Below are 26,185 nucleotides of genomic sequence, written 5' to 3' on the forward strand. Positions count from 1 at the left end.
CTTTAAAACAATAATTAGATATGATAAAAATGTTGGACATCTTCAATTACTTTAAGCAAAATAGAAGCTGAAGAGTTTTTTCTTTAGAAAAGTGGTGTTTTCATTAGCAGTGACCAGAGGCCCCATTTTCTCAGACCTCACCTTTTTTCTCCACTTGCAGGTGCTTTCCTGTCCCCCACCAGGCTCTCTGGCTTTTCTCCCCCCACAGAGCCACGTGGCCTGTTTCTTCACCTCACCGAATGTCCTGTTTGGCTACCTTCAGCAGGATTCATCCAGACCATTGGCACACCCTGTCCCTCCCGCTGCCACCTTTTGTTCTCACTTGCACTTAATCAGCACTAAATGTATTTTGTGCATTTACTTTCCTTTAGCATTGTGTCTATCCTAGCATGTAATTCAGATTGGAACAGAGGTTTTGTTCACTAGGGTACTCTTGGTGCCTGGCACTGAAAATGGGCACTCCGAGAACAGTGGGCAGTGGCAGAAGGCTAATTGTTTCCCATGGTCCCTGCACACAAACATAATTTTTGTTAAATTGTCATGTTTTTCCTTTGTCTTCTTTTTTAAGTCACTTATTTTTAATGCTGTGAGACCATTTTATCTCCAAATATGCTTCATGTAGTTTTCCATAATCTTTTTTTTTAAGATTTATTTATTTATTTGAGAGGCAGAGTTACAGATGGGGCCAGGGTGGAGGGAGAGGTCTTCCTTCCACTAGTTTACTCCTCAGTGGCCAGAGCCGGGCCATTCTGAAGTCAGGAGCTTCTTCCGTGTCTCCTACGTGGGTGCGGGGACCCACGCACTTGGGCCATTTTCCACTGCTTTCTCAGGCCATCATCAGGGAGCTAGATTGGAAGTGGAGCTGCTGAGACATGAACCAACACCCATATGGGATGTTTAACCTGCTATGCCACAGCGCTATCCCCTGCATAGTCTTAGTCTTTGTGACAGATTTCAGTACTTGCTTAGCCCTTAGTGGATGCTGCAGTCTTCCTTCTGTGCCCTTGTACAAATAAAACCATCTTGGCCCATCATTTTCTACGAGGCTGTTTGCTTAGCATCCTTCCTGGGAATCTGCCATTGAGCAAATGGCAAAGGTCTATGAGCTTGTATCCATATTGACGGACTGCCCTCTGGAGGCCTTTTCTTGGGTCACATTTGTGTCTGTTTTACTGGGCACCTCTGTTTGACAGTGCAGTGGCTTGGCTTCTTTCAGATCCGCAAGGATGCGCTCCGAGCACTCAACATTGCCTACACTGTGAGCACACAGCGGTCTACGGTCTTTCCCCTAGACGGTGTGGTGCGCATGCTGCTGTTCAGAGACTGTGAGGAGGCCACAGACTTCCTCAACTACCATGGCCTCACTGTTTCTGATGGGTAAGAGCTGAGAATAGGACTGCGGGTCTCTATGTTTTCTTCCCTTTTTTTTAAATTTTGGTGAAATTTGGTAATTTTGGGGAAGAATATTCCATGGGCTGCCTGTCCAGTGTGCAGGTAAGCACATTAAGGCTCAGAACAGCTGGGATATCCCAAGGTCCCGTTTTAGGTGCCTAGAGTTCAGACTGAGTTCTCTGTTACCCCCAAGCTATGAATTACTGAAGAACCTAGAGAGAAAGATAAGACCTTCCTTATCCTGTCCCTTGAAATGGTGATTACCGGCTTGTAAAAGGCCATTGCCCACCTCTGGTGGCCATGGTCTTCTCCACTGTGCAGTCACAGTGTTTGGAGACTATGATGAAACTCAGCAACCTTGCTCCCAGAAAATGGCATCATTAAACTCAACATCCTAGGTCATGGGGTTTCCCCTCCCCTCTTGTAACTTCTCACTTGTCCACCCATGCATGTGCCCTCCCGCATCCTTGTGGAAATGTGGCAGCTTTGATGAGCCAGAGCTATTCACAAGACAGTAGCTGTACACTGGGCTGTTCCCAGGGCCAGCTGGTTCAGGGTCAGGGAGAAGGCTGGCAACAGGGGCAGTGGGGACTTGGCCTTCGTCCTCATCTGCACTCAGGAAGGAGTTGGTACTTTTGCCCAAGGGGCTTCCAGCACTGCAGCTGGGCTTGAGAAGGGGACCCTTCTTCTCCCGTTAATGCCGCCTTTCTGTGATCTGTTAGGTGTGTTGAGCTGAGCCGGTCCGCGTTCCTGGAACCAGAGGGATTATCCAAAGCTAGGAAGTCGGTGTTTATTACCAGGAAACTGACAGTCTCCGTTGGGGAGATTGTGAATGGAGGACCGTTGCCCCCCATCCCTCGACATACCCCTGTGTGTAGCTTCAACTCCCAGAACAAGTATGTTGGAGAGAGCCTGGCGACAGAGCTGCCGGTCAGCACTCAGAGGCCCAGCCTGGACACTGTGGGTGAGTGAGGCTGTGGTTGAGGGAGGACACCAGCTTTGTTTCCCCCTTCAGGAAGCCTCTCAGCAGGTAGAAGCAGCTGTGACTCCCAACTCGGGGCTCAGCTATTTCTCCCTTGGAGTGGGCTGTGGCCCCTGAAGCCTCCTCCTGACCCCTGACATTGCAGCGCTGTCTTCCAAATGCAATGCCCTTGGGAAGTGCTTCAGAGTCCTCCTTGGGGAGCGCAGGCCAATCTTTAGGGCTACCTGGATGGCCTGGAGTTGTCCCTATGTGGAGACCAAACTGCATGTCTGCAGGGCCATGTCTTTCCTGTGTCTTCTTCCAGGTGGTGGGAGAGGAGAAGAGTGTGCGGCAGAGTTGGTGGCCCCCACGCCTGGTGTCCTGCAGCCGCTGCCTGCCTCCGCGCCCTCACCTGCACCTCTGTCTCAAGTCCCAGTGTTGACCCCAGCCGCGGCATCCAGCCCCTTCCAGACTTCTGTGCAGCCCGAGCTGCTTCCTCCAAAGCCTGTGCCTGTGTACACGGACATGGTAGGGAATCTAGACCAGGGCTCTGAGAAGCCTGCTGTGCACAAATGTCCTTGGCTCCTGCTGCCTTATGGGGGCTGTGTCATAGGAGAAGAGACAGGCAGAGAGGAGTGAGGAGACCTGCCCGTAGTCACAGCCTCAGATGGGAAACTGGGGCTGATCCTCCATGCTAACTGTGGAGCCCCATCTTTGTCACAGTGGTCACACAGCCTAGCCTGAGCCCCTGTGTGATCCAGCTGAACCCAAGACCTGCTGCTGTTCAAGGTAGCTGGTAGACAGGCTGATTAGCACCCATGTTACCACAGATGGTGCTGCATCCTGCTAACAAGGGTGGGCTTGGGGTAAGCGATGTCCACTGAATGGCCGTGGGACTCTGTTGTGTTCTCTGGGTGCTGGCGCTGGGCACTTACCCCACTGAGGGGTCAGGGAGCCCTAAAGGAGGGCCTGATGTGTTGCCATAGAGGTTGAAGATACTTGATGTAGAAAGAGGAGGCCATGCAGGGGCACTGCTGGTGCCCCGTGTGGGACACATGTCCCCCTGGCAACAGCCTTGGCCCTGCCCCTCTAGAGGACACGTCCCTGAAGCAGCAGCATAGACTCACATTTGTCATCAGACAGCGTCACCAGTGCCCAGTGGTTAGGCCTTCTTCAAGATGTCTGCCCTGGGTGACGTGCTCCATGCTGGTCTCTCTGTAGGACCTGGCACAGGTGGTGGACGAGCTCATCCAAGAGACTCTGCAGAGGGACTTTGAGGAAGTTGGTACTGCTGGGGCGGCCTATGCAGCCGCAGCTCTAGGGTAAGTAGCAGCCAGTGCTCTGCCTCCACTCACTGGCAACGTGGGCGAACCCTCGGGATGTTTCCTCTTATTCTTCAGCGCAGGAACACAACTGCCTCATTAGTACAGGCTTAAAACTCAACGAACCAGTTACAGGGATTGTTTTATTAATTTTTTTTAAAGATTTATTTATTTGAAAGGCAGGACACCTGAGAGAGCTGGAGAGAGAGAGAGAGAGAGAGAGAGAGAGAGAATCTTCCATTTACTGGTTCCTTCCCCAACTAGCTGCAGCAGCTAGTGCTGACGTCATGAGCCAGGAGTTCCATCTGGGTCTTCTGGTGCCTTCCCAAGAACACTAGCAGGGAGCTGGGACAGAAGCAGAGCAGCTGGCACTCCAGTATGGGATGTCCGCATTTGCAGAAGGGGTGGTTTCACCTGCTGTGCCACAGCCCCAGCCCCAGTTTTGGACGCTTTCCTCAGACTTCAGCGACCTTCTGTTTTTTACTGACATGTCATTACCATTTGTATATTCTCTGTAAGCAGCATTTTGTTTCTTAAAGTTTATACATTGAAAACCCATTTTTCTTTAAATGCAGTTTTTTTTTTTTTAATTTTATTTTTTATTTTTGATAGGCAGAGTGGACAGTGAGAGTGAGAGAGAGAGAGAGATAGACAGAGAGAAAGGTCTTCCTTTGCCGTTGGTTCACCCTCCAATGGCCACCGCGGCCGGCACGCTGCGGCCGGCGCACTGCGCTGATCCGAAGGCAGGAGCCAGGTGCTTCTCCTGGTCTCCCATGGGGTGCAGGACCCAAGCACTTGAGCCATCCTCCACTGCCTTCCTGGGCCATAGCAGAGAGCTGGCCTGGAAGAGGGGCAACAGGGACAGAATCCGGCACCCCGACTGGGACTAGAACCTGGCGTGCCGGTGCCGCTGGGCGAAGGATTAGCCTGTTGAGCCACGGCGCCGGCCGCATTTTTTGTCTTTTTAAAGATTTATTTATTTGAATGTCAGTTACAGAGAAGGAAACCCATTTTTACTTTCTAGTCTTTTTTTAAGATTTATTTATTTGAAAGAGTTACAGAGAGGTAGAGACAGAGACAGAGGTCTTCTATCTACTGGTTCACTCCCCAAATGGCTGCAACGGCCAGAGCTGCGCCGACCCGAAGCCAAGAGCCAAGCGCTTCTTCTGGGTCTCCCACATGGGTGCAGGGGCCCAAGGACTTGGACCATCTTCTGCTTTCTCAGGCCATAGCAGAGAGCTGGATCAGAAGTGGAGCAGCCAGGACGAGAACCGGAGCCCATATGGGATGCCAGCGCTTTAGACCAGGGCTTTAACCTGCTGTGCCTAGCATCAGCCCCTCCTAGTCTTTTTAAAAATTTATTTATTTGAATAATAAATTTATTATTTAGTCTATAAACTCTCTGTCAGAGTCACAGAGAAAGATAGAGGGAAAAAAAGAGAGAGGTCTTCCATCCACTGGTTCACTCCCCAGATGGCTGCAAAGGCCAAGGTTGAGCCACGCTGGACCCAAGAGCCAGGAGATTTTTCTGGGTCTCCCACATGGACTCAGGGGCCCAAGCACCTGGGCCGTCCTCTGGTGCTCTCCCAGGCACACATTCCCAAGGGAGCTGGATCAGAAGTAGAGCAGCTGTGACTGGAAATGGCACCAAGCTACTACTGGATCCGTCACTGCTGCCTCCCAGAGTGCTTATCGGCAGGAAGCTGGGGTTGGGAGTGGAACTGGGACTCAAACACGGGTTCTCTGATAGGGGATGTAAGCCAAATGCCTGTCCAGACATATACTTTCTATTTTATGGGAGTAAAACAACTATATTTGCATTGGCTTAATTTTTTCTTTTCACTTCAATAAAATATACTTTGCAAAATCTACCATTTTAACCATTTTTAGGTTTTCCACTCAGTGGCATTAAATAACACTCCTGTTATGCATTTGTTACCACTGTCCGTTTCAGGAACTTTTCTACTATTCCAAATAGAAAATGTATACCCATTAAACAGTAATTCTCTATTTCCCCTTTCAGCAGCCCCAGTTACCTGTATTCTCCTGTTTTGTTTCTTTTTCTTGTTAAATAACAGAAAAAGAGAGTGAGAGAAATACCTTCTATACACTGATTTACTCCTCAAGTGGCTGTAACGGCCAGAGCTGGGCCATGCCAAAGCCAGGAGCCAGGATTTTATTCCAGGTCTTCTATGAGGGTGCAGGGGCCCAAACACCTGGGCCATCTTCTGCTGCTTTCCCAGGCACATTAGCAGACAGCTGGATTTGAAGTAGAGCAGCTGGGACTCAAACCGGTGCCCATATGGTGATGGAGGCCTAACCTATGCCACAGCGCTGGGCCTTCCTGTTTCTATACATATAAATTTGCCCATTTTAAGTAGCTCTTATAAATAGAATTAAATAGTGTTTGTCCTTTTGTGTCTGGCTTATTTTACTTACGATGTCTTCAGGATTCATCTATGTTACGATGTATATCAAAATTTCATTCCACAATGGGCACTTGGCCTTTATGCTGTTTCAGAGTGCCTGGCTTCAATTTCTGTCTCCAGCTCCCGAATCCTGCTTCCTGTTAATGTATGCCCTGGGAGACAGCAAGTGATGATGGCTCAATTAACTGTTCCTGCCACCCTCAGGAGAGACCTAGATTGAGTTCCTGGCTTCTAGCTTTCACCTGGCTCAGCCCCAGTTGTTGCGGGTGTTTATGGAGTGAACCAACAGATGGGAGCTCTCTGAATTTCAATAAAACAAAATGTAAAAAACCCTACACACCACATTTTATTTATCCATTTGTTGATAGACACATGTCATTTCCATTTTTTTTTGACTTCTGTAAAAAATGCTACTATGAACATTGGTGTGCAGAAAGCTATTTGAGTCCCTGCTCTCAATTCTTTTTTTTTTTTTTTTTTTAAGATTTATTTATTTATTTGAAAGGCAGAGTGACAGAGAGGGCAGAGGCAGAGAGAGAGAGAGAGAGAGAGAGAGAGAGAGAGATCTTCCATCCACTGGTTCACCCCTAAATGGCCTCAATGGCTGGGGCTGGGACTGGGGCTGGACTAGGCCAAAGCCAGGAGCCTGGAGCTTCTTCATGTTCTCCCACATGGGTACAGGGGCCCAAGCACTGGGGCCATCCTCCACTACTTCCCAGTCACATTAATGGGGAGTTGGATCAGAAGCAGAGCAGCTGGGACTTGAGCTGGTGCCCATATGGGATATTACGCCACGATGCCAGCCCCCCACTGTGTGCTCTTTGCACATATGGGATATTATACCATGACGCCAGCCCCCCACTGCATGCTCTTTGCCCATATGGGATATTACGCCACGACACCAGCCCTGCTGGTGCTCTTTCTGCATCAACTGAGGTGATCATGTATTTTTTCTTTGTTCTATTAACATAGTTTTCATATGCATTGACCTATTTTTATATCCCAGGAATAAATCCCATTTGGTAGCTGTTGAGTTCAGTTAGCAAATGTTTTGTTGAGGACATTAGCATTAATAGTCCTAAGAACTGTTGGTCTATAGTTTCCTTGTATTGTCCATCCTTGGGCTTTGGATCAGACAATGCTGACCTCTCAGAATGAGTTAGGAAATGTTTCCCCCTCTAATTTTTTTTGGAAAACCTTGAGGGCTGGAGCTCGTTCTTTAAGTGTGTTTGGTAGAATTTATCAGGAGGCCTTCTGGTCCTATGCTTTTCTCTATTGGAAGTTTTTGGTAATTGAGTCAGTCTCCTTACTAATTACAATTATAGACTGTATTTAGATTTTCCGTTTGTGAGTCATTTTTCTTAGATTCTGTGTTTTTAACAGTGAATGTAATTTTTATGTTAAATGCCAACCAGATGTTTTTTCTTGCTACTATTATACGCTTCGTTCTTGGTTTGCTGCCGTTTTCCCCTCTGACTTTGAATGCTGCCTGCTGTGCTCTCTCTAGTGCTGCTGATGCAGCTGTGGAAGATCTGTTAACAGCTGCCGCCTTGGGCATTTTGAGGAGCATTGCAGCTGAGGAGGTGACTGAGGAAAGGGAGCGCAGGGAGCAGGAAGAACGGCGCGCTGAAGAGGAAAGGTGCGCATGGCTTGTCTCTGCAGTGGACGTGGAGTCAAAGTGTGAAGAGGATCTGCCCTGGCTCTTGATGGCCCTGTCGTTGTCCACTGCGCTACCATCAGACCCCTGCTCGCCTCTGGCAGTCTTGTACACTGTGGTCTGGCGAGTGAGTTTGAGTCCCCAGGCTATACCGCCTTCCCAGTCACATGAGCAGAGGAGGGGGAGTAGGGGTAGCTTGTCAACTCGGGCAGTACACCTCAACTTCCCATCTGCATAGTCAAGTAGTGAAAATCACATTGCTTATTTTTATTGGTAAATACCACCCTTGTGCATTTTTCTCTTTGCTGAAGGTTGAAACAAGAGAGAGAGCTGGTGTTGACTCAGCTGAGCCAAGGCCTGGCTGCAGAGCTGGCAGAACTCATGGTGAGAGAGTATGTGAGAGAAACCTGCTCCCAGGAGCTGCAGTAAGTGAAGCGCTGGTGTTCAGTGGTGCATGGGGTGTATATGGAGGGGAGGGAGAGGCTGTCAAGGCATCAGGACCTTCTCCAGTGCCCCAGGTGTAGACGGACTGGAGGGAGAGGTTACCAAGGTGTCAGGACCTTCTGCAGTGCCTGGGGTGTGGACGGGCTGGAGGGAGAGGTTACCAAGGTGTCAGGACCTTCTGCAGTGCCTGGGGTGTGGACGGGCTGGAGGGAGAGGTTACCAAGGTGTCAGGACCTTCTGCAGTGCCTGGGGTGTCGACGGGCTGGAGGGAGAGGTTACCAAGGTGTCAGGACCTTCTGCAGTGCCTGGGGTGTCGACGGGCTGGAGGGAGAGGTTACCAAGGTGTCAGGACCTTCTGCAGTGCCTGGGGTGTAGACGGACTGGAGGGAGAGGTTACCAAGGTGTCAGGACCTTCTGCAGTGCCCCAGGTATAGATGGGAGGGAAAGATTATTAAGATATCAGGAGCTGGGCTATAGGACATCTGAGTTTGCCAACAGCTACATTACAAAATGCTGTCCCTGCACTGTGCTGCCTTCAGGAACTGGACGCAGGGAGGGCTTTACTTTCAAGCTGCTTCTCAGTGTGGCCCATGCCGTGGGCACACAGGTACAGCTGTAAGCAAAGAAGTGCCACAGAGCCTTCTCTACACCAAGTCACATGCTATGGTGTCTTTTTGTTTAAGATTTATTTTTTATTTTATTTTTTTTAATTTATTTTATTTATTTATTTATTTTTTGATAGGCAGAGTGGATAGTGAGAGAGAGAGAGAAAAAGGTCTTCCTTTTTGCCGTTGGTTCACCCTCCAGTGGTCGCTGCGGCCAGCGCATCGCGCTGATCCGAAGCCAGGAGCCAGGTGCTTCTCCTGGTCTCCCATGTGGGTGCAGGGCCCAAGCACTTGAGCCATCCTCCACTGCCTTCCTGGGCCATAGCAGAGAGCTGGCCTGGAAGAGGGGCAACCGGGATAGAGTCCGGCGCCCCAACTGGGACTAGAACCCGGTGTGCCGGCGCTGCAAGGCGGAGGATTAGCCTGTTAAGCCACGACGCCGGCCATAAGATTTATTTTTTTATTTGAAAGGTTTACAGAGCCGGGGGGGAGGGGGGAGGAAGGGAGGGAGTGAGGGAGACAGAGGTCTTCCCGTTCACTGGTTCACTCCCCCAGATGGCCGCAACTGCTGAGGCTAAGCCAATCTGAAGCCAGGATCCAGGAGCTTCCTCCAGGTCTCCCATGTGGGTGCAGGGGCCCAAGCACTTAGGGCATCTTCTGCTTTCCCAGGCTATAGCAGAGAGCTGGATCAGAAGTAGAGCAGTTGGGACTCGAACCAGTGCCCACATAGGATTCCAGCACTGCAGGCGGCAGCTCTACCTGCTGTGCCACAGCTCTGGCCCCACCATTGTGTCTTCCAAGTAGAAGTTTTCTCTTGTTTCATATTTTAGAAGATTTTTTTGAGCTATCTCATTTAAGAACTTTATCTAGTAGTTTCACTGGCAGGCTTTGGGGAGAAGCTTCAGTTGTGAAAGACAATCTCTCCTTATACTTAAGCTCTTTGAGCTAGCTCTGGAGGTGATGGCTCCCAGCTTGCAGTGCATGTGGTAGACCTAGCCCATATACAGAAGTGTGTTCCTTCACTAATGTTTTGTCCACTCCTATTATTTGGGACTATATTTCTGTCAGGAAGAAGCCTCACAAATGATGGATATATATCTTTTCTTAATCCCAGGAAGGAGCCTTAGGAATCAGGGAAAGCAGGACTCGCTACCATGCAGGGAAAGCATGGTTCTCCTGCAGTTCCAGGAGGCGTGGAGTTTAGGTCAGCAGCAGGCTGTTTCCAGTGCCCTGAGGATGGGCTGTTGCAGATATGTCTTGTCTGTGTAATAGCAACTCTGAGTCTGTGATTAAATGGATTTGATGTAGTCCTCTGTGTTCCTTTGGTTGATAGAATTTCTTTCTTTAATTTTTTTAAAAAATTTATTTAGCAGGTAGAGTTATAGACAGAGAGAGAGACAGAGAGAAAGGTCTTCCCTCCGTTGGTTCACTCTCCAAATGGCTGTCACGGCCAGCGCTGCGCCGATCTGAACCCAGGAGCCAGGTGCTTCTTCCTGGCCTCCCATGTGGGTGCAGGGCCCAAGCACTTGGGTCATCCTCCACTGCCCTCCCGGGCCACAGCAGAGAGCTAGACTGGAAGAGGAGCAACCAGGTCTAGAACCCGGCACTCATATGGGATGCCGGCGCCACAGGTGGGGGATTAACCAAGTGAGCCACAGTGCCAGCCCCCGATAGAATTTTCTTACAAAAGTTCCCTGTGTATGGGCAGTTTGTGCTTGCTGTCAGTGCCTGTGTGGCTTTCTGATAAAGATGTGTAGTTGGCCTCTGTGCTAGGATGAACTATACTCCTTCTCCAAGCCATGGCCAGTACAGTGACAGCATTTGGACTGACCACTGCTGCTGTAGACTGTATGTTGTGCAAGGCATGAAGCAAACAGAACCTTACATAAAGCAAGTTTTTAATGGTCTACTGAAATCTGTCTTCACTGGTCGCTATTACAGAGGTGGGCTTGAACTCAAAAGGATAAAATTGGAAGCAATATTTAATTCTAGGTATAAACCCTACACTGCTGTTATAAAAAGGAACAATAAGAGGTACTCATAAGTCATGCAAGGGATTTGCTTATTTAGCAGCAAAATTAGTGAAGCTAAATATTTACTAGAAGGGCCGGCGCCGCGGCTCACTAGGCTAATCCTCCGCCTTGCGGCGCCGGCACACCGGGTTCTAGTCCCGGTCGGGGCACCGATCCTGTCCCGGTTGCCCCTCTTCCAGGCCAGCTCTCTGCTGTGGCCAGGGAGTGCAGTGGAGGATGGCCCAAAGTCCTTGGGCCCTGCACCCCATGGGAGACCAGGAGAAGCACCTGGCTCCTGCCATCGGATCAGCGCGGTGCGCCGGCCGCAGCGTGCCTACCGCAGCGGCCATTGGAGGGTGAACCAACGGCAAAAAGGAAGACCTTTCTCTCTGTCTCTCTCTCACTGTCCACTCTGCCTGTCAAAAAATTTAAAAAAAAAAGATAAAAAAAAATATTTACTAGAATGTCAAGCTAAAGACTGAAGTAAATAGATGCTGAGTTTTCATTTCATATCAGCTTGTGTTCAGGTGCACTGACTTTTTAGAATATCACGCCCAGAGCCACAATTTAAAAAGATCATTTAGGGGCTGGTGTTGTGGATGCCAGCATCCCATATCTGTGCTAGTTTGAGTCCTGACTGCTCCGCATCTGATCTAACTCCTGCTAATGCACCTGGGAAAGTATCAGAGGATGACCCAATACATGGGTTCCTACCACCTAAGTGGGAGAGCAGAATGGAGTGCCTGACTCTTGGCTTCGGTCTGGCCCAGACCTGGCTGTTGCAGCCATTTAAGGAGTGAACCAGTGGGTGGAAGATTCTCATCTCTCTCTCTCTTTCTCTTTCTCTCTTGTTTTACTTTCCAATAGTAATTTCAGTAATTGTGGACAAATACCTACCATTTGGATGGAAATATTATTGATTGCTCTATTTTAATTCATAAAGATTGATTCAAAGGACATAGAGAAATATTTATATCATCCATCATCTGGTTTAGTCCTGAAATGGCTGCAACAGCCAGGTCTGCGCTAGGCTAACGTTGGGAACCAGGAACCCTGTCCTGGTCTCCCACGTAGGTGGCAGGGCCCTAAGCCCTTGGTCATCTTCTACTACCTTCCTAGACACATTAGCAGAAAACTAGATCAGAAGCAGAACAGCCAGCACTGGAACTGGCACTTGATTTGGGATGCCAGCATTGCAAGTGGTATCTTAATACACTGTGCCACAACCCCAGCCCTATTCATTATTTTAGGGAATAATTTGATACCTGTGTGTACTCAAGGCAAAGTCCTTACTCTCAAAGAGATCCCCCAGTCTAATGGGAAATTGATGGCTTATCAATCCTTATGCAATAAATATTATAAGGGAAATTAGCACAAACTGTTGAAGAAGGGACTGTGAGGCACAGCTATACTAGCCACTTGAAGCCCTGTATTTAAAAGTGAATTTAACAGCAACTGTGACCCGAGAGTTGAATTAAGTATGTCACTGAGAGCTTTCAGACTTCATACGTTAACAAGTATTATGGTGTGATTAAGATCAGAGGAGCAGACATTTGGCACAGAGGTTAAGATGCCACTGGGATGCCTAGGTCCCATATCACAGTGCCCTGTTGGAGTCTCAGCTCCTCTGCTTCCAATCCAGTTTGCTGCTAATGCACACCATGGGAGGCAGCAGTGAGGGCTCGAGAACTTAGATCCTTGCCATCCAGGTAGGAGACCCAGATTGATCTCCAGTGTCCTGGCTTCTGCCAGGTCCAACTCTGGCTGTCGTGGGCATTTAGGGAGTGAACAAGCAAATGGAAGGTTTCTCTGTCTTTTTTTTTTTTTTTTTTTTTTTTTGACAGGCAGAGTGGACAGTGAGAGAGAGACAAAGAGAAAGGTCTTCCTTTTGCCGTTGGTTCACCCTCCAATGGCCGCCGCGGTAGGCGCATTGCGGCCGGCGCACTGCGCTGATCCAATGGCAGGAGCCAGGTGCTTATCCAGGTCTCCCATGGGGTGCAGGGCCGAAGGACTTGGGCCATCCTCCACTGCACTCCCTGGCCACAGCAGAGAGCTGGCCTGGAAGAGGGGCAACCGGGACTAGAACCCGGTGTGCCGGCGCCGCAAGGCGGAGGATTAGCCTAGTGAGCCGCGGCGCCGGCTTTCTCTGTCTTGAAAGGAAAGAGAGAGAGAGGGAGGGAAGGAAAGGAAAGGAAAAGGAAGGAATTGAAAGGAAAGGAAAGGAGTAAGGAAGATTGATGGATTTGCAGGCTGGCCATGTGGTATGTAGGTTAGCAGCGTCTGCTGATGCTGGCATCCCATATGTGTGCTGGTTTGAGTCCCAGTTGTTCCCCTTCCAATCCAGCTCCCTGCTAATGTGCCTAGAAAGCAGCAGCAGGTGGCCCGAGTACTTGGACCCCTGCCACTCATGTGGGAGACCTGGATAAAGGTCCAGGCTCCTGACTGGCCATTGCAGCCATATGGGGAGTAAGCCAATGGATGGAAGATCTCTCGGTCTGACTCTCTCTCTCTCTCTCTCTCTCTCTCTCTCTCTCTCTCTCTCTTTTTGAGAGGTAGAGTTTAGAGTTACAGACAGGGGGAGGGAGAGACAGAGAGATCTTCCATCCGCTGGTTCATTCCCCAAGTGGCTGCAGCAGCCGGAGCTGGGCCAATTTGAAGCCAGGAGTCAGGGAACTTCTTCTAGTTCTCCCACATGGGTGCAGGGGCTCAAGTACTTGAACCATCTTCTGTGGCTTTCCCAGGCCATCAGTAGGGAGCTGGATCAGAAGTGGAGCAGCCAGGACTTGAACTGGCAACCACATGGAATGCTCGCACCACAGGTAGAGGCTTAGTCCACTATACCACAGTGCTGGCCCTCTCTCTCAGTCTTTCAAATAAAGAATACCAGATAACAATTAAGAAAATAAACTTCTACACTAATAAATTTAAATGATAAGGAAGGCAAATGACTTACTATTGGTCAAACAAAATAAACAAGAATTGTAATCAGAGAACTTGTATGAAATAAACTAGTCTGTGATCCCCACCCAAACGGAGGTTTTTGTTTTTTTTTTCCCTCAAGTTTTTAATGACTGGAACCACAAAATACCTAAAACCGCAGCTTCTGGAAGAACCACTTGTTCTTGCTCGTCTTGTATCTCTCTTCAAACTTGACCTTAGCCTCTTGTCAGGCCTTGCATTTAAGAGCAGGGTCCCTGAAGACATGCTTGTTGACCACAGTTTTGTCCAAGGGAATATCCACAGAGTAGCTGGTGGCCATGAAGTGACTGTAGTTGTAAACTTTCACAAAAGACTTGATCTTTGACCTCTTGGCAGCTTTTTTCTTGCCCATGGCATCTGTCATTTCATGAGGATAGTGGTCTGTTCCAGCCACCAGTGCATGACTGTATTGGCGGTTGGCGGTGCCATCATCAGTGTTCTTCACAACAATGGCTTTGCGTCCCGAGTGACATCCAGCCAGGACCAGCACCACTTTCCCAGGTTTTGTGAACTTACCCATTTTGACAGCAATCACTTGGGCCTCTGCAGCCAGGAGCACTTGTTAATGTTTACCCCTAAGATGATGTTACCCTACCTACCATCTAAACTTTCTTAAATTATCAAAAAGTTCTTAGTTATTACTGGAGAACACAAATATTAGGGTAAAACTAATGGAAGTAATCATTTAGTTTTGGAATGTGTTTAGGGGCATTTTTTAAAGTAAGAGTGTATCCCTCTTTCTCCAAAAGGATTTATTTGTTTCCTTGAGAGGTAGTTACAAAGAGAGAGGGAGAGAGGTCTTCTAGCCACTGGTTCACTCCCCAAATGGCTGCAATGGCCAGAGATGGGCCAATCCAAAGCTAGGAGCCAGGAACTTCTTCTGGGACTCCCATGTGGGTGCTGGGCCCAAGTATTGGGATCATCTGTTTTCTCAGGCCATCAGCAGGGAGCTGGATCAGAAGTGTAGCAGCCGGGACTCCAACCAGCATCCATATGGGATGGCTGGTGCTCCAGGCAGATGCTTAAGCTACTATGCCAAAGCACCAGCCCTGAGTGTATCTCTTCTTTTGTTTATATTCTATCTTGTATCCTTGTTTAAAATCTGATGAAATCTGCACATGATTTAGAATATAATGAAGTAGCTTAAAAGTCTTTTGTGTAGGGTACTTGTTTTTAGTTATTTCTAGGGACAAAGGAATATGAAGGTACAGTTGGTTCTTGTGATCTGTGGTATTTGTGTTCTGTAAAGCTGCTGCAAACACTGAATTAGCGAATACCATACCCTTGTTCCTGTGAGCCTCTGGTCACACGTTGTTAACTGACCCATACATAACCTTAGTTTAAGAAACAACTTTTGTTTGAGATGCTGGGTCTCTGAGGGCCACCGCTGCATTTCCACAGGCCACCGTTCTCAGTGGCCTCCAGCATGTATCATGTCTTTGAGACACTTGTAGTATCAGCGTCAGATATTGCTGATGGAAAGATTTTGCAGTTGCCTCGTGGTCAGTTAAAATAAAATTTTAAATAATTTTTAGGGTACAATTTTATTTCTTGATTACTAAAAGGATCTCTTTGGACCTATAATCTGGCACCTTGTACCACGTCTACTCTTTCTGCCTGTCTTTCCACTTGTCTGTTTTTAAGGACAGATGAAAATCTTAAAGTGTTAATTACATTTCACTATTTTTTTTTTTTTTTTTTGACAGGCAGAGTGGACAGTGAGAGAGAGAGAGAGAGACAGAGAGAAAGGTCTTCCTTTGCCGTTGGTTCACCCTCTAATGGCCGCCGCGGTAGCGCGCTGCGGCCGGCGCACCGCGCTGTTCTGATGGCAGGAGCCAGGTGCTTATCCTGGTCTCCCATGGGGTGCAGAGCCCAAACACTTGGGCCATCCTCCACTGCACTCCCTGGCCACAGCAGAGAGCTGGCCTGGAAGAGGGGCAACCGGGACATTTCACTATTAAGGACGCAGACTGTAGCACTTGTGTGACAAGCCCTCACCATCCTTGGGCCCCAGCTGGTGTTCCTGTCTTCTAGGAATGCGATGGAAGCAGATCAGAGGGTCCGTGTGGCCCGCTGCTGTGAGGACGTCTGTACCCAACTGGTAGACTTGTTTCTGGCAGAGGAAATTTTCCAGACTACTAAGGAAACGCTCCAGGAACTTCAGTGCTTCTGCAAGTATCTACAGCGGTGAGTCACGTGTTCTACAGAGAAAATTCACACACACAACGAAGAGTCTTCCGCCAAATTAGAAAATGTGTGAGCCATCGTTCTTTTGGTTCATGGTGAGGGGTCAGAGAACATTCAGCAAGCAGTGAATGGACTATTTTACTTGAATTTGACTTTTTTTTTTTTTTTGACAGGCAGAGTGGATAGTGAGAGAGAGACAGAGAGAAAGGTCTTCCTTTTTGCCGTTGGTTCACCCCCCGATGGCCACTGCGGCCGGCGCATCACGCTGATCCGAAGCCAGGAGCCAGGTGCTTCTCCCGATCTCCCATGCGGGTGCAGGGCCCAAGGACTTGGGCCATCCTCCACTGCCTTCCCGGGCCACAGCAGAGAGCTGGCCTGGAAGAGGGGCAACCGGGATAGAGTCCGGCGCCCCAACCGGGACTAGAACCCGGTGTGCCGGCGCCGCAAGGCGGAGGATTAGCCTGTTAAGCCACGGCGCCGGCCGAATTTGACTTTTAGAACTAGTTGATTAGATACACACACATAACATGTTACTGAATAGTACTAACTAAGGATAAGTAAAGCATTAAATTGGGAACTGGCAGCTGTTCTGTATTTCAAGGAATATTTACAAGATCTGCACTGTAGCCTAGCAGGTTAAGCTGACGCCTGCAATACCAACATCCCATCTGGGTGCTGGTTTGCATCCTGGCTACTCCACTTCTGATCCAGTTCCCTGCAAATGCACCCGGGATAGCAGTGGAAGATGGCCCAAGTATTTGGACCTCAGCACCCACGTGGGAGACCTGGAAAAACTCCTGGCTCGTATCAGCCTAGTTTCAGCTGTTGTGGCCATTTAGGCAATGAACTAGTGGATGGAAAATGGTATGTCTTGATCTCTCTCTATGTAACTTTGACTTTCAAATGAATAAATAAATATTTGTAAGGAATATTTAAAGGTGCTTGCTGTTTACCCATTTTACTAGACACAGGGAGAGAGCCATGAACATACCACACAAATTATTGCATCAACACAGATTAATTTCCAGAACACATGTACAGATACTTCTTGATGTGTATGAGGTTACAGTTGTCCTGACATATCCATCATAGGCTGAAAATATCATAGGTCAAAAATGCGCTTACTAGTCTATGCATTTTACTGAGCATTTCAGTTTAGTAGCAGTACAAAAGTAGAATCCTGGCTGTTCACCCTTGTGATTTTGTGGCTGACTGGGAGCTGCATCTCACTGCTGTCCCCAGGTGTTGCCAGCGGGGCTGGACCCCATATTGCTGGCCCTGGAAGAGATCACAATTCGGAATTTGAAGTACCACTAAATTGATATCACCTTTGCACCACTGTGAAGTTGAAAAATCAAGGGTCCTACCATCGTAAATCAGAGACCATCTGTAGAGAAAAGTAATTTGTAGAGAAATGTATATAAATAGTATGTATTCAAACCAAATAGTGTTTTGTGTTTATATACAGTACTGTAACTAAAGAAAAGAAAGAAATTCATGAACATAAACTCAGTGTAGTTCTTACCTTTGGGAATGGGAGTGGGTGCTGGTCTCGGCCATGGCTTCTCAGCTGAAAGGAGTATGTGGGTATTTAATTTTTATCATTAATATTTAAACTGGGCACATATGTGTTACACATAGTCTATGGTGATTCATTTCAAAATAAAATTTAAAATAAGCAATTGTGGGCCCTGCGTTGTGGCACAGCAGTTTAAGCCGCCATTAGTGATGCCAACACACCATATTGAACTGCTAGTTTGAGTCTTCCTGTTAACATTTCACATGCCTGAACAGGTAAATGAAGATACATTCCTATCACTGGTGTTTATTGGTCAAAGGGAATATGTATCTTAGGTTTGCCAAATTGATCTCCAAAAGTTGCTCAGGACTAGCGCTCTCTTTTCATTTTTAAAGATTTATTTACTTATTTATTTAAAAGGCAGAGTTACAGAGAGAGAGAGAGAGAGAGACAGAGGTCTTCCATTTACTGGTTTACTCCTCAAATGGCTTCAATGGCCAGAGCAGGGCTGATCCAAAGCCAGGAGTCTGGAGCTTCTTCTGGGTCTCCCAGGCGGGTGCTTGGGCCATCTTCTACTTCTTTCCCAGGCCATAGCAGAGAGCTGGATGGGAAGTGGAGCAGTCAGGACTTGAACTGGGGCCCATATGGGATACCGGCACTGCAGGCAGCAGCTTTACCCACTATGCCACAGCGCCAGCCCCAGTATTAGCTTTTAATACTGTTTGATTTTTCACTGCTGTCATTTGATGTCATGTCAGAGTTTTTTTTTTTTTTTTTTAGAAAGAGAGAAAGTCTCTCTCTCTCTTTTTTTTTGACAGGCAGAGTGGACAGTGAGAGAGAGAGACAGACAGAAAGGTCTTCCTTTGCCGTTGGTTCACCCTCCAATGGCCACCGCAGCTGGTGCGCTGCAGCCGGCACACCGTGCTGATCCGATGGCAGGAGCCCTGGTCTCCCATGGGGTGCAGGGCCAAGCACTTGGGCCATCCTCCACTGCACTCCCTGGCCACAGCAGAGAGCTGGCTTGGAAGAGGGGCAACTGGGACAGAATCCGGTGCCCCGACCGGGACTAGAACCCGGTGTGCCGGCGCTGCAAGGCGGAGGATTAGCCTAGTGAGCCGTTGCGCCGGCCATGTCAGAGTTTTAATTCTGATTTGTTTCTTAGTTTGAAAACCGTTCCTGGAAAAGACTTAACATACGGCCAAAAACTGTTTCCCCATGTTATGCTCTAGAGCCTGTGTTTGCATTTATCCCCTGCAGTGAACCTTGTAAACTCCCAGTGATGACACGTTGATGTATCTCCCAGGTGGCGGGAAGCTGTTGCAGCCCGAAAGAAACTGAGGCGCCAGATGCGGGCCTTCCCTGCCGCACCCTGCTGTGTGGATGCGAATAACCAGCTGTGGGCTCTGGCACCCAGTGCAGAGTGCCCCATTGCTGAGGAGAACCTGACCAAGGGCCTTCTGGACCTGGGCCACGCAGGGAAAGTGGGCATCTCCTGCACCAGGTCAGTGCTCGGCTGCTGTGCACCCCCTTCTCTCCGGTCTCTAGCAGCTTTTACCAGGAGCTGAGTTGAGAGGGAGTCAGGAAATGAGAGCAGGCAGAGCTGCGTTTCGGAGGTTGTGTACATCTCAGTGTTGGGAAGCGGGACTCTTGATCTTACACAGCTGTCACCTGAAAGACTCAGTGTCGCCTGTTCCTCTCCAGGTCCACGCCACATCCGTCTTCGTTGGTGGAACCAGGGGTCTTCCCTGGCCCTCACTCTTCTCTCTGCTTCCAGAGCTTCTGTTTTTCCCGCTCTATCGTTCCCTTGCTACCTTCTATTTCCTGCAGCAGTGTCTGAGTGACCCCACCACCCACTCCCCTGCATCTCTCCTTGAGGTCCTTTGGCGTGGGCCTCTGTGGTTCCGGTTCCTCCTGGTCACCTTGGGCATGTTCAGCTCCTGGGCCTGTGTAGGCCTTGCTCAAGCTGTCTAGCCCTGGCCATGCTGGGCTCAGTGTCAGTGTTACCATTGGGGGGGCGCTCTTTTGGGTCAACCTGGCTCCCAGTGGGCAGGCCTGGAGGAGGCAGTATGGAAGGGCTACAGCAGACACACCATGCTGAGGTCATGTCTCATGCTCCTCACGGTCATCATGGGATAGTCTGAAAACCCTCTATGTGGGTTTCATTTGGCCCCAGGAGAGTCCATGGGCTCTGTCTCTGCAGCTGTAAACAGAATGGGACAGTCCTGGCCTGTCACAAAGCCTGCTGTGAAGTCACAGGATCAGTGTGCCTTGTTACAGTAGCCTGGCCGCCTCAGAGTCGTGGCTTATGTTTCCCCGCCCCTCTGGCTGACCCTCATGTCCTCAGTCTTTCCTTGACACCCTGGCCTGGGCCCAGCTCCCTGCCCTCTATTCTGTCGCCCTGCTCCCTCCCCAGGTGACTCTACTTCTCTAATTCACCAATCAGGGCCTTCCCTATGTCCCAGCTTTCTATCTGGTGAACCTAATCTCTCTATAGCCTGCTCCTTCATTTCTGTCAGGATGCTACACTGTCCTCTTGTGCTGAAGTCACAAACCTGAGCTTACATTTTTCTCTCAGACCCACACCTGTAGGTCCGCCGGCAAAACATTCCTAGGCCTGACCAGGTCTCCCTGCCTCCCTGCCAGTGCTCTCCCCACATTGTTGCCGTAGCTCCCTGTCTTCCACACCAAGAAGAGGGATCCTCTGATGCCCAGTCAGGTTGCCTCACTTCTTGTTAACATCCCTGAGTGGCTCCCCTGTCTTTGCACTGTGGATTGAACTCCTGTTCCCTAGCCGTCCCCCACTGCTCTCCCCAAACATGCCAGGCCTAAAGAGGCATGGCCTGGCCACCCTCCATGCTGTCCCACCTGGAATTGTAGCTTTCCCCTCATATATCACCTTCTCCAACCACCCTGAGATTACTAAAGCATGTGCGCACAGCACTGATGCGTCCTGATTGCTGCGCTAGCTACATAGGCAGCGCTTTCCCAGTGAGAGTCTGTGTTCTAGAAGGCCAGGATCTCCCATAACCAGCACGCAGTAGATACTTTATTGTTATTTGGGGTATGGAGGACTCCTCTGACTAACTTGTTTATCAGAAAATTTTCTCAATCTCCTAAGTATCCTACCAGGAAACACTCCCCAACCAATTTCTTTTCCATCAGAAGCAGCAGTCAATACTAAATAAGCCCCTTCTGTGAGCATGAACTAGCTTCATGGAATTGTCATGTCATTCTCCTTTGTAGGCTGAGGCAGCTCCGGAACAAGATGGCTCACCAGATGAAGGTTCAGCACTTCTACCAGCAGCTGCTGAGGTTGGTCACACCCCACTGTGTGTGTTGCTCCTGCTTGGGGCTCGCACACTGACCCGGTTACGGTGGTCTGTTTCTTCCAGTGATGCAGCATGGGCACCTCTGGACCTGCCGTCCCTTGTGACTGACCACCTCCCTGGGAGACGGGAGTATGTGTTTTGGAAGCTGGTGCTGGTCTTGCCTGATGGAAAGGAGCAGTCTCCAGAGAGTGCTGGCAGGTCAGCGATGGTTCACCTCCTTGGGTCTGAAAGGTGGACAGGTGGAGGGACTTCCTCTTACAGTATCTGCAGGGCTAGAGCTGCCGGCCTGGGCCAGATGTTCTTCTCATGTGTGGTAGGAGCACCTAAGTGTAGGTTTATGTTTTAGTGCTTAGACTTGGAGTCTTTTGCTCATGACTTGAAGTTGACACCTTAAATTTGAATATTTCAATTTTTAGTTCATAAATTTGCCAATAGTCTAAAAGCACTTAAAAGTTATTTGTTATTTAAAGCTATGCATTGGTTAAGACACTTGTGTCCCATATTGGAGTGCCTGGGTTCAATACCCAGTTTCACTAATGCAGATACTAGGCGGCTCTGGTAATGGCTCAAGTGGTTAGGTACCTCCCACACACAAGGGAAACCTACGTTAGGTTCCTGCCTCCTGGCTTCAGTCCCAGCCAGGGGCTATTGTAAGCATCTGGGGGCTGAACCAGCAGATAGGAGCTCTCTGTGTCTTTCTCTATCTGCCTCTCCAAAAAAAACCAGAAAAACAAAATAACAACAACAAAAAAAAGCTATCCATATTATATGCCTTGTATATATTTTTTAAATTATACCTCAATTTTCTTTCTTTTTTTTTTTAAAGATTTATTTATTTATTTATTTGAAAGGCAGAATTACAGAGAGGCAGAGGCAGAGAGAGAGAGAGGTCTTCTATCCCCTGGTTCACTCCACGGATGGCTACAACAGCTGAAGCTGCACTGATCCAAAGCTAGGAGCCTCCTCCGGGTGTAGGGACTCATTCTATTTGAAGGGCACAAGATAGCCAGAGAGAGACCTTCTACTCTCTAGTTCGCTTCCCAAATGCCTGCAACAGTCAGGGCTGGGCCAGACTGAAGCCAGGAGCCCAGAACCAATCCCATATGACTGGTAGGGGCCAACATACTTGAGCCATCATCTGGTATTCCAGGGAAGATAGAATCAGACGCAGAGCTGTAATCAAGACCTAGACACTCCAGTATGGATGCAAGTATCTCAGATGGTGTCAACTGTTGTGCCAAATGGCCTGTCTGGCCCCCAACCCTACTTAATTAATAGTTTTTTTTTGATGTACTTTCAGGTTTTTTCCTTCAGGGAAAAAAATAATTCAAAACACATCTGGCATTTTAAAAAGAAACTAAAAAAATTAATATAGCTCCCAAAAATCATACTTTTAAAAAATATATAGAACATGATACTTTTCTTTTTGGAAATTTAATTCACATACTATGAATTTTAATACACATACCATGAATTTTAATATACATACCATGAGTTTTAAACTGTACATTTCAGTGATTTTTAGTTATCTTCACAGTACTTTATAGCCATCACCATTATCTAGTTCAAAATAATTTTTTCACATAAAAAGAAATCCCGTGTTCATTAAGATCCATTCCTCCTTGCTCATAGGAATCCTTGTGCTGCTTTCTCTTTCTGGGGACTTAGCTGTTCTGGACGCCTCATGTAAACATTCATGTAACTCGTGGTCTTTTGAGACTGGCGTTTTCCCCTAAGCATGGAGTTTTTGAGGCTCATCCATGTTGAAGCATGTATCAGCACTTCATTTTTTTCTTGTGACCAAATTTGTCTATGTATCAGTTTATAGGTATTTGGGTTGTTTGTACTTTTTGACTATTACAAATAAGGCTGCTGTGAACATTCATGTGTAGGAATTTGTGTGAACATATGTTTATAATTCTCTTGGTTATATACATAGGGGTAGAATTGTTAGATTTTATGGAAACTCTGTGTCTCAGTCTTTGAAGAATTGCCAAAATTGTTTCCACAGTGGCTATACTGTTTTACATTCTTACCAGCAGCGTTATGAGGGTTCCAATTCTGTTTTTTTTTTTTTTTTTTTTTTAAAGATTTATTTATTTGAGAGGCAGAGTTACAGACAGAGAGAGGGAGAGACAGAGAGAGGTCTTCCATCTGCTGGTTCACACCCCATGTGGCTGCCAACAGCCGGATTTTGGTATTTTAAAAGTATTTAAAACATGGTTCAGGGGCTAGCGCTGTGTTGTAGTGGGTAAAACTATCGCCTGCAGTGCCAGCATCTCATATGGGTGCTGGTTCGAGTTCCGCTGCTCCACTTCCAATCCAGCTCTCTGCTAATGGCCTGGAAGAACAACAGAAGATGGCCTAAATCCTTGGGCCCCTGCACCTGTATGGGAGACCCAAAAGAAGGTCCAGGCTCCTGGCTTCAGATCAGCCCAGCTCCGGCTGTTGCGGCCATTTGGGGAATGAACCAATGGATGGAAGACCTCTCTATCTGCAATGCTGCCTTTCAAATAAATAAATCTTTAAAAAAAGAAAACAAATAAAATACCAAGGTTCAGTTCTTCAAACAACTATCTTCTGATTTCCTACTTGGAAAATATGTCACTTAGGAATTTTGGGGTCTCAGAATGAAATACCTGACCTGTGGAATGTGTATTTCAAACTCCAGGGATGCTTTGTGTTGCTCAGCATCTTTTCTTACTCCTGTAGAATCTTAGATCACATTAGAATGAGCCAGTTCCTTACTGCATTCTTCTACCCAAATAAATAACCCAAAGAATTCTTAGCTCCATTTAAAAATGACAGCCTTTTTTTGTCCAGATCAACTTCACAATATAGTTAAATTTAGAATTAGATTATTCAAATTTATTTTTCTTGTCCACAGAATTCTAGCGAATTGGTTAAAAGTCAAGTTCATGGGAGACGATGGCTTGATAAACGACGTGTGCACAAATGCTGATGGGCTTCAGACACTTGCACTTTTTAATACACTCAGCAGCAAAGGGGATCAGACAGTTTCTGTCAATGTTTGTATAAAGGTGAGTGACAGCCACTTCATGTGTTTCCTAATGTGATTTCATTATTTTCACTAACTCCTGGATATCACTGGAATCGTATAATGCTATTTATTCTCTAAAGTGTTTTTTTTCTTTAAAGAGTTTTTTTTTTTTTTTTTTTTTTTTTTTTTTTTTTTTGACAGGCAGAGTGGACAGTGAGAGAGAGAGACAGAGAGAAAGGTCTTCCTTTGCCGTGGGTTCACCCTCCAATGGCCGCTGTGGCCGGCGCACCGCGCTGATCCGATGGCAGGAGCCAGGTGCTTCTCCTGGTCTCCCATGTGGGTGCAGGGCCCAAAGACTTGGGCCATCCTCCACTGCCTTCCCAGGCCATATAAAGAGTTATTTATTTGAAAGGCAGAGTTACAGAGAGGCAGAGACAGAGACAGAGAGAAATCCATCCAATGATGTACTCCCCAGATGGCCACAACAGCTAGAGCTGGGCCAATCTGAAGCCAGGAGCCAGGAGCTTCCCCCAGGTCTCCCACATGGGTGCAGGGGCCCAAGGACTTGGGCCCTCTTCCACTGCTCTCCCAGGCCACACAGCAGAGAGCTGGATTAGAAGTAGAGCAGCCAGGACTTGAACTGGCACCCGTATGGCATGCTGGCACTGAAGGTGGTGGCTTTACCCACTAAACCACCAACGCCGGCCCCTAAAGTGGTTTTTAAAGACTGTGGGATATTCAGAAGTAAGTGTCATTTCTGTCCTTCCTTGAGTCTTGATGACAGGCTGGATTCCAGTATAACAGCAAGCCTTGGTTGTCACAGATCTTCCTGAGAAACTGGTGGAAACCTAGGCCATCCTGGAAAATGCAGTGTACCCGTGATGTTTTGTGCACATTTCAGAAGCCCTGAACTCATCGTGGGCCTCTGGTAATTAACTCAAGAAAGAGTATAATCCATAAAATTCAATGATTATTATATACATACATATTTTTTAAAATTTTTTTTTAGATTTTTAAAAAAATTGACAGGTAGAGTTATAGACAGTGAGAGAGAGATGGAAAGGTCTTCCTTCCTTTGGTTCAACCCCTAAATGGCCGCTACGGCCGGCTCTGTGCCCACGCCCTTGGGATGACCTGTAGGGCTGGGCCTTGGACCTTACCTCGAGTCCCTGGTGTTCATAGGGCCTGGGTGCATAGGGCTTTCGCAGATTCAGTCACCCTGGCTCCTTTGGACCCGTATCTGCAGGTTTCAGGTGTGGCCTTTTCCAGTGCTTGGTCCCATCTCCCTGCTGCTTTCTAGAAATGCATCAGAGTCCCTGTCTCCTCCCTGCTGTCCCCTCCACTGTCCCTTCATAGGAGCTTAACTGTACACGTATTGGAGATTAACTGGCTGGAGGCCGAATATCTCTTGTCCAAGCTGTTTCTCTTTCTTTCTTTCTTTTTTTCCCTTCAGATTTATTCATTTACTTGAAAGTCAGAGTTACAGAGAAGGAGAGGCAGAGAGAGAAAGAGAAAGCCTTCCATCCATTGGTTCACTTCCCCGAGTGGTTGCAATGGCCAGAGCTGGCCAGGCTGAAGCCAGGAGCCTGGAGTTTCATCTAGGTCTCCCATGTATATGGAGGGGCCCAAGGACTTGGGCCATCCTCTGTTGCTTTCCTAGGCACATTAGCAACGAGCTGGATCGGAAGTGGAGCAGTTGGAACTCAAACTGGTACCCACATGGAATGCCAGCGTTGTAGCCGGTGGCTTAATCCACTGTTCCACAGTGCTGTCCCCCAAGCTGTTTCTTTCACTAATTCGTGATCTCCTGGAGGGAGGGCCAGCCCAGCCCTTGGAGGCTTGTCTGGAGCATAACCAGTATTTGGTACAGGGGTTGCTTTGGCCTTCCTTGCTCTGGTGCAGATCATGTACTGCCGACTTGTTCCTGGTGCATCCATCCTGAATGTCTGTGTACTATTGCAGGTAACTCATGGTACCCTCAGTGATGGCGCCCTTGATGCTGTGGAGACACAAAAGGACCTCCTGGGAGCTAGTGGGCTCATGCTGCTGCTTCCCCCCAAAGTGAAGAGTGAGGACATGGAAGAGGAAGACGTGTACTGGCTGTCAGCCTTGTTGCAGCTCCGGCAGCTCCTGCAGGCCAAGCCCTTACATCCTGCTCTTCCGTTGGTGGTTCTGGTGCCCAGCCCAGGAGGAGATGCCATCGAGAAAGAAGTGGAGGATGGTTGGTGAAGGAAGTCTCGTTTATAAACTGGCAGTTGTTCAGTAAATAGGGGGCCCTGGGTCTGGGGATGAGCTGGTAGAGTGGTGTCAGCCCTCACTGCGACCACGGCCCAGGGTTTCTGTCAACT

At 48.1% G+C, this 26,185-nt stretch overlaps 2 protein-coding genes across 4 annotated transcripts in view; one reads left to right on the plus strand and one right to left on the minus strand.

Moving 5' to 3' along the window:
* Positions 1-26,185, plus strand: part of MCM3AP (minichromosome maintenance complex component 3 associated protein) — a 70,552-nt gene that overhangs the window by 30,565 nt on the left and 13,802 nt on the right. For all 3 annotated transcript variants that reach the window (XM_062204220.1, XM_062204211.1, XM_062204201.1), the window contains exons 11-22: positions 1,217-1,377; positions 2,115-2,356; positions 2,679-2,881; positions 3,575-3,675; positions 7,612-7,743; positions 8,073-8,186; positions 15,836-15,988; positions 18,811-19,008; positions 20,751-20,819; positions 20,900-21,034; positions 23,724-23,877; positions 25,800-26,058. In XM_062204220.1, coding sequence (XP_062060204.1) covers positions 1,217-1,377; positions 2,115-2,356; positions 2,679-2,881; positions 3,575-3,675; positions 7,612-7,743; positions 8,073-8,186; positions 15,836-15,988; positions 18,811-19,008; positions 20,751-20,819; positions 20,900-21,034; positions 23,724-23,877; positions 25,800-26,058 — 1,921 coding nt within the window. The remainder of the gene's footprint in view (positions 1-1,216; positions 1,378-2,114; positions 2,357-2,678; positions 2,882-3,574; positions 3,676-7,611; positions 7,744-8,072; positions 8,187-15,835; positions 15,989-18,810; positions 19,009-20,750; positions 20,820-20,899; positions 21,035-23,723; positions 23,878-25,799; positions 26,059-26,185) is intronic.
* LOC133746756 (large ribosomal subunit protein eL27-like) lies at positions 13,989-14,321 on the minus strand. Its single transcript, XM_062175005.1, has one exon. The coding sequence runs from the start codon at positions 14,319-14,321 to the stop codon at positions 13,989-13,991; it is 333 nt and encodes a 110-aa protein (XP_062030989.1).

The sequence above is a fragment of the Lepus europaeus genome, chromosome 2 (assembly GCF_033115175.1).
Source record: "Lepus europaeus isolate LE1 chromosome 2, mLepTim1.pri, whole genome shotgun sequence".
Classification (NCBI taxonomy): domain Eukaryota; kingdom Metazoa; phylum Chordata; class Mammalia; order Lagomorpha; family Leporidae; genus Lepus; species Lepus europaeus.